The sequence below is a fragment of the Triticum aestivum genome, chromosome 4D, assembly GCF_018294505.1.
Source record: "Triticum aestivum cultivar Chinese Spring chromosome 4D, IWGSC CS RefSeq v2.1, whole genome shotgun sequence".
Lineage (NCBI taxonomy): Eukaryota > Viridiplantae > Streptophyta > Magnoliopsida > Poales > Poaceae > Triticum > Triticum aestivum.
The window spans coordinates 367,026,590-367,034,223 of NC_057805.1; the positions used below are offsets into that span (position 1 = coordinate 367,026,590).

The window sequence follows — 7,634 nt, forward strand, 5'->3', positions numbered from 1 at the left end:
TCTGAATATCTTTCTCTACCTTCTCTCCTCAACCCTCTTAAATTCCTTCCTAGCAAAAGCTTATATATAAGAGTTTCTGTGTTATGCAGAATCTCATGATAAGTTATTCTGAATCATGTAAAATTTCACAGCAAGTGACATCTCAATCTTCAGTTCTTCTATTTCAACGTAATAAATCACTGCTTCCTGCAATCCATAGAGCCTATAACAGCCCGTTCACCATACAGATCCAAAGATAAGAGAAGGTGGAAAATCACAACCAGTAAAGCTGAGGCCAAGCCGCAGTAAAATTTCAAGATATTCGTGGGTTCAGATGGTGGAAAATCACAACCAGTAAATCATAACATTGTGCAGATTGTTTCACAGATGGTACAACAACTAATCCAATACTGTTCGTAGAACAGCAATACAGTGGGCAAAGCTCAAGAACAGAAAAATGCCATTACAACTGGGCACATTATTACAAAAATGCGTGTCCGAGCCATGTCAAAATGGTGTAGTACACAAAGATATCCATGTTGGCCAGATGAACAGCTTACCCCAAAATGTTGCCCCTAAGATACGAAGGCAGTTCAGAGTGGGTCGCTTTTACTTGAGCTTTCAGTCCCGTAATTGGCACTGTAAGGTGGAATGTCCCTATACCGCATCGTGGGTTTCACTGGCATCAAACATGTATGTACAGTCAAACTGGTGGTGGTCTTTTTAGCTTCCGACTGACGGATAGAGGGGAATTACTGAGTGAGGACAATCTGTCCTTGCCCCAGCCAGAGAGTAGTATGCCAGAATCTGTGCCTGACCCTCTGGGCAAGGCTCATCTTGATTTGGTGCAATAAACTCAATGTTCCAGAAGGGGCGTACCATTGCCATGAGATCGGTGCCGGTAGGAGATGCCTTGTATCCCTGCACCCAAAGATATCTGAGTGACTTCAGCTGTAAGGCTGCAACTGCCAATGCACGTTCACTAAAGCAGCAACTCCTTAGCTCCAATTTCTGCAAGCTTGGGCATCCTCGTGCAAATGCCAGCAGTCCATCATCAGATCCCCCAGCATTCCCAAGCAACATGTAGCGGACAGTCTTGCCAAATTCGCCAACATAAGAAAGGCCAATATCTGATAGAGCTCCAGGTCTCACATAAAATGCAAACCTCCGGAGTTTGGTGCAACCTCTCAGCAAAGCCCGAACCCCGTTGTCAAGGGGCAGTTCAGTTATATGCACCTCTCTATCAAGCAGGACAAGTCGGAAATCGTTCAGGTTTTTGCTGAACGCACCAATGGCCTCAAGAGCTGCATTTGTAATGTCAGACACATGTACTGCCCAGTACTCCAAATCAGGACAGCCTTCAGCTACAGCCATCAATCCTACTTGTGTCACTCTACCCTGTTCGTCCTCAAGACCTCCTTGGTCATCGTCTCCTCTCTCGACTCTGAGTCGCTGTAATTTCTTGCAGGTCCGCGCAACAACTTCTAACCCTCGGTCTCCTATCACATCCCTCACCTGTTGGAAGACAAATTATCAACAAAACACGTTTGAGATAGCATATTCACTATCAGACTTCCAGACAGGAAAGATGGCAAAAACATTTAAAATAATTTGCCAGGACATACCTCCAAAACTTCTAGATTTGGGCATCGCTGGACTAATTGACAGTGATCCTCTGTGGTAAGGAACGTAAACTGAAGGTCTAACTTCTTGAGTGTGGCACCATATGGAAATAATATCTGCATCTCATTTGTTCCCATGTAGAGCAAACTCAAGCGCTGTACCGAAGGAGGGAAATAGTAGTTAGCATAATTCCCACCTTGATCTTGATCATCAAAGGAACCACCAGCAAAGTCTTGTAGTGTTTCTGCTGTACGGAACAGGTCGACCAGGTCAGACATGAAACAGTCGCTAATCTTGAGAGTTTTCAGCCTTCGGCAATTTCGCACAAGAAGGAAAAGATATGCTGGGGATGCCCTGAGATCCGTCAGAAAGAAATTCAGCGTCTCAAGGACAGTATTGCTGGTAGCAAGCTCGCGGAGCCATTCATCATTTTCTTTCTCAGCAACAGAACTTTCTTCAAGAAACAACGTTTCCAGTTTCCTGAACATGACAAGAAATATGATTAATTTAAACAAGTAACCTATGAATGTATGCTCTTACATTCTTACTAAACTTCTACAACAGCATTTTGATAATCTGCTTTTCAAAACTATCTCCACCAAGTATCATAGTTCTCTATGAAAGTATAAACAACTAAGCAAAGTCCCCAACTCAGTAAGGCAGTTAAAGTCCACATTTCCTAATTTCTGCTCCAAAGCTAGAATTATTCCCAAATTACAAAGAGTAGCATGATGTTTTACATCAAGAAAAGGTGAGACGTTACACTTACTTTTCCCCTTTCGAAATGAACAAAAGAACATCTTATCTATACTCGCTTTACAAACATCCCATCCACCAACCCTTTCCAAATAGAACAAAACACAATTTCTGAAGAGAAAAACTAACTAGAACAATTGAAACTAGAAATTAATTCGTAGGACAAGAAAGAGATACCGCAGTAATTAATAAACGAACTAATGCATGCATATCATTTGTGAACCGGAACAAGGAGGGGAGAAATTACTTGCAGCAGCGGGCGAGGAGAGCGAGGGAGGAGGTGGAGAAGCCGGAGCAGCGGTCAAGCTTGAGGGAGACGAGCATGTGGGCCTTGGCGCGCACGAGCACGGCGACGTCGTCGTCGGAGACAATCATCCGGCGGAGGTGCAGCACCTTGAGGAAGTGGAAGGAGGCGGAGAGCTCGCGGATCCAGGGCGAGGCGGAGCCGCCCCAGTCCTCGGGGATGAGGTTGAACATGGAGGCGCGGGGCTTGGCCTTGAGCTTGAGCGACTCGAGGCAGGGGAAGCGGCGGAAGAGGCGGTCGGGGGTGGTGGAGTAGGCCATGGCGACGGTGACGTGCTTGCGGCTGAGCGCGTCGACCTTGCACCAGTGGCGGCAGACGAGCGAGATGGCGTCGCGGTCCCAGGGGTCCTCCACGCACCCCATGACCAGCCCCAGCGCCACGTCCGGGATCCCGAAGCTCATGGTCCTCCCCAGGTGCCGCTCGTCGCCGCCCATCGCCGGGAGCCGACCCCCGATCTGCGCCCCGATCTGTCCCGCCGCGGATTTCAACGGGGGTGTGGGGTTGGGGGTGGGGTTGGGATGAGGGAGGCTGAGGGAGGGCGGGCGGGCGCGTGCGCCTGGGTGTAGAGTGGGAAAAGGAAAGGGGGTATGGGATGGGAATTGGGAAATTTTCAGGGGTTCTTCCCGTCGTCCGGACGACGCAAAAGCCTTTTTCTGCGGGTGGTGTGCGGCTGCGCGATGGGGGCGGCCTCTGCCCCCTTCCTCCTCTGGCCGTCGCGGGGGCTGCCAAATGGGACCCCCGACCCCCCCGGGGTAGATATTTTTTTCTCTCTCTGCCAATCTTATCTCTCCGTGCTGTGGTTGGTCGGGTTTTTCCTTCCTTTCCTTGGGCTAGGTCTAGGTATAGGGCTTTTACGGTTACCGCTGCCTGCGCGGGACAGATCCAGCGGCGGGCCGCTAGATTTGCAAATCTTATAAACACGGCAAATATCTATGCATGCCATGCATCTCTACTGCTGCAGCCTGCAGTGCTGCTACTGTTCCGTTATTAGGTCCGTACAGGGGTGTGGCTCAAATATTTTTTTTGACTGATATGTGAAGGACAAAAGAATAATACATACACACTACGCAACAATAGTAAACACAAGTGACATGAGCTATTGCTACTATCATTGTATTTTTCCCTAGCATGTTTAATTGTTATATTAATGAGCGCAAATTATTTCAATAAAATCTGCCTTTAAACACCTGATGAGTCGAGTCAGCTATAAGGCCCTTCCCAGTGTTTCACAGTGTGCACGTGCTAAGCAAGCAGCATAAGAAAAAAATATGACACGACACATCAATTAGGAAGAGAGAGAGCATTTTGGTGACCCAAAAAGAACCAATGTCAAGCACGCCAACCTAGACAATACACTTAAATGAAGGAAGCTTTGGTATTGTAGATGTTGATACTTTTTAATATAAATTTGATCAAACTTTGCAATGCTTGACTTGACACAAATCTAATACGTGAAGTAAAAATGACCGGAGGGAGTATAGTGGGAAGGTGCAAGCCATCATCTCTCTCCTCTTTAATTACCCCACCCCTAATGAGCTACTCCCTCTCTCTCAGTTTACAGGGCGTGCGTGTACCCCTAGGTCGTCAATTTGACCAACCTAATACAAGTCATATATTACAAAAAAATATCAATATAAACTTCAGATGTTCTATTTTCAAACGGTATAATTTTTGTGTTATATAGTTTATATTAGGGTGATAAAATTGGCAACCTAGGTATACGCGCGGGACTTGTAAACTGAGACAGAGGGAGTAGGTGCATGTAGAAAGTGAGTAGACCATGTGTTAAATGTTATTGGTCTTGATTACCATGTGATGAGAGATAACCATATTTTCTACTTTAAAGTGCATTAAAATAGAAATACACTCTTTTGTGGACAAATTTTGAATGTCAAACATACACTTATTCGTGGACTGAAGGAGTATAAATTGGGGACTTGAGTTGCTAAGCTATTTAGTGCACTTAGCACCTCATCTAATAAGCACCTTTGTGTTGGAAAAGACCTAAAACATCATGTGTAAACAAAGCCAAGATGCATTTGTCAAAAGGGTATCTATTTTAGGCACCTTCATCGATGAAATATCTTATCTTGCGTAGTAGAGGATTTCTTTGGCTAAAATTGATCGGTACAGATGCTTGAAGTGGGACGATGAAATGCGACCATTACCGCAGAAGGCGTGACGCAATTAACATCTTCTAGGTCGACACATCCGTCATATTGGGGTAGGAATACCTAGCAGCAGTAGTGGATAACTTCTTTGAATTCTTCATAGTTCGGGGCGAGATCATGCATACACTTTAGATCTTGCGTGTTGGATATCCCCAACCTATATTTGGCTCACCTCGAGACACCGATAACGGAGGAGGACATGTGGGCAGTAGTCAAAGCTTTGCTGCCGGATAAGTAGTCGGGGCCTAAAGGTTTTACCGACAATTTTACATGGCTTGCTACGAGGGTAATTAGTTGTGATATCATGCGCGCAACGGATGCATTCTGGAAGGGCACATGCATGGTTTCAGCGGCATTAATAGGAAATTGGTTGTCTTGCTACCCAAGAAAGAAGGAGTTGTGGAATCTAGCTATTATCGGTCGGAAGGCCTGGTTCATGGGCTGGTGAGATATGTGGCAAGGCTTTGGTGAATCGCCTCTTCACATAATTGTCGCGCTTGTTGGGCACATATTAGAGCGCCTTCGTGCGTGGAAAAGCACTTCATGACAATTTATGCTGCTTCAGGGGACTGCTAGAAGGCTAAACACACTTAAGAACCCCGCATGCCTGAACAAGTTAGACATTTCGACATCATTCGACAATGTGGATTGGGCTTTCCTCCTTCATGTGCTGAATAGGATGGGCTTTGGGCACGTTTGGACTTCCTGGATATGTGGCATGCTATCTTATGCATCTACCAGGGTACTCGTTAATGGCACACGACGGTGTCATACACCGGGGGTGGCTCACCATCAGGGCAGCAGACCTGCCAGTAGGCCCAAGAGGCCCCTTGATGATTATACAACGACATGATGGAGCCTAGAGGAAGGGAGCGGCCTTCTCGGATCATCTTGATCCCCAAGTTGGTGGTGGCGGTCACCTAGATCGCATCTCCCCTTGTAAAACTCTAGCCACCACCGTGTATATAAGGGGGCTAGAGGTCTCTCAGTCGAAGCTCTAATCTCCGTAGAATAACTCTCGATAGCATTGTAACCCCTCGCACGAGGTATCCACCATGAATAGCAACAAGCAAGACGTAGGGTATTACTCTTCGTAGGCTCAAACCTGGATAAACTCCTCGTGCGACCTCTGGCCTGTGACTTCCAGTTATGCTAGGTACCCTATAGAGAGATTTGACGGTTTTCTGCACTGTCAGCACATTAGGAAAGAAGTTGCTCAATGGTCGGGGATTGTGATAAGGAGACCCTTTAAGCCGTTGGTATTTATTCTTAAGGCCCTACACCACATGTTTCGCTTTGCCGTGAACCATGACATGTTGTCTTTGTTGGGTCGGTGGGGACTTGCACACCGCCCATCCTTCTTCGCTGACAATGTCATGTTATTTTTGAGACTTATAGTGGGAGATGTCATTATGTGCTTTGCTATATTGGAGGATTTTGAAGAGGCATCAAGCCTGCGAATTAACCCTGTAAAATGTGTTGCCCTGCCCATTTGACATGCGGACGAGCAGGTGGAGCTGGTGACGTGCGTGCTTGGGTGTCTTTTGGGCTCGTTCCCATGTCGACGTTTGGTCCTTCTGTTGGGAAACGTAGTAATTTCAAAAAAAAATCCTACGCACACGCAAGATCATGGTGATGCATAGCAACGAGAGGGGAGAGTGTTGTCCACGTACCCTCGTAGACCGTTAAGCGGAAGCGTTATGACAACGCGGTTGATGTAGTCGTACGTCTTCACGATCGACCGATCCTCAGTACCGAACGTACGGCACCTCCCCGTTCAGCATACATTCAGCTCGGTGACGTCCCGCGATCTCACGATCCAGTAGAGCTCGAGGGAGAGTTTCGTCAGCACGACGGTGTGGTGATGAAAGTGCAACTATCCCTGGGTGGTTTTTGGTAATTCCTAACAACATATAGCTCATTGAGCTAATGCTATTCCAAGATAAATATTTCAGGAAAGCTCAATGATTGGCATGGCATGGATTAGAAAGTGGACCCTTCAAAATGCTAAGGACAGAAGATTGGCTCAAGCTCAAAGCACAAGACTCTACATTTTCTATTTTAGTGATCCAAGATTACATTGAGTCTATAGGAAAAGCCAATACTATTAAGAAGGGATGAGGTGTTGCTTAATGAGGTTCTTTCTCAAAATGCTTAGTGATATGCTCCAAAACCCTCCACTACTTTCTCACATCCACATATGTCCCAAACCAAAAAGTCCAACTCGGCCCCGCCGAAATTTCATATCCGGAGCCACCGAGTTCAGTTGACATAGCCACTGCCAGAAACCCTAGTCTTTTCGGTCTCACCGATAGGGATCTCGGTCTCACCGAGATGGGATTGTAATCACTCTGTTTCCCTTCGTAACGTTTCGGTCAAACCGAGATGAGCGATCGGTCCCACCGAGATTGCAATGCAAACACTCTGTTTCCTTTTCGTAACGTTTCGGTCAAACCGAGATGAGCGATCGGTCCCACCGAGATTGCAATGCAAACACTCTGTTTCCTTTTCGTAACGTTTCGGTCAAACCGAGATGAGAGAATCGGTCCCACCGAGTTTGCCTGACCAGCTCTCTGTTAGTCTATTACCAAAATCGGTCTCACCGAGTTTGTGTAATCGGTCTCACCGAGTTTGTGTAATCGGTCTCACCGAGATTACGTTATGCCCTAACCCTAAAGAAATCGGTCCCACCGAGTTGACGTGTCGGTCCCACCGAAATGCCTAACGGTCACATTATGAACCAAATCGGTCTGACCGATTTCTCTGAATCGGTCCCACCGAGTTTGGTGATTTGTGTGTAA

General features: G+C 46.6%; 1 protein-coding gene across 1 annotated transcript; it reads right to left on the reverse strand.

Moving 5' to 3' along the window:
- Nucleotides 1–314: 314 nt before the first annotated feature.
- On the reverse strand, nt 315–3,190 carry LOC123097963 (coronatine-insensitive protein homolog 2). The gene is made up of 3 exons (XM_044519826.1): nt 2,606–3,190; nt 1,605–2,082; nt 315–1,494 (listed from the first exon to the last, which is right to left on the reverse strand). The coding sequence occupies exons 1-3, from the start codon at nt 3,094–3,096 to the stop codon at nt 703–705; spliced, it is 1,761 nt and encodes a 586-aa protein (XP_044375761.1). The 5' UTR covers nt 3,097–3,190; the 3' UTR covers nt 315–702.
- Nucleotides 3,191–7,634: the final 4,444 nt, after the last annotated feature.

What these genes read in the sequence shown, in the direction of transcription:
- LOC123097963 (XM_044519826.1), bottom strand. Translation starts at nt 3,096, where the DNA reads ATGGGCGGCGACGAGCGGCACCTGGGGAGGACCATGAGCTTCGGGATC. An exon ending in CTCCTCGCCCGCTGCTGCAA is followed by an intron (nt 2,083 to 2,605) that starts GTAATTTCTCCC and finishes TGTCATGTTCAG; the next exon opens with GAAACTGGAAACGTTGTTTC. An exon ending in CAAATCTAGAAGTTTTGGAG is followed by an intron (nt 1,495 to 1,604) that starts GTATGTCCTGGC and finishes GTCTTCCAACAG; the next exon opens with GTGAGGGATGTGATAGGAGA.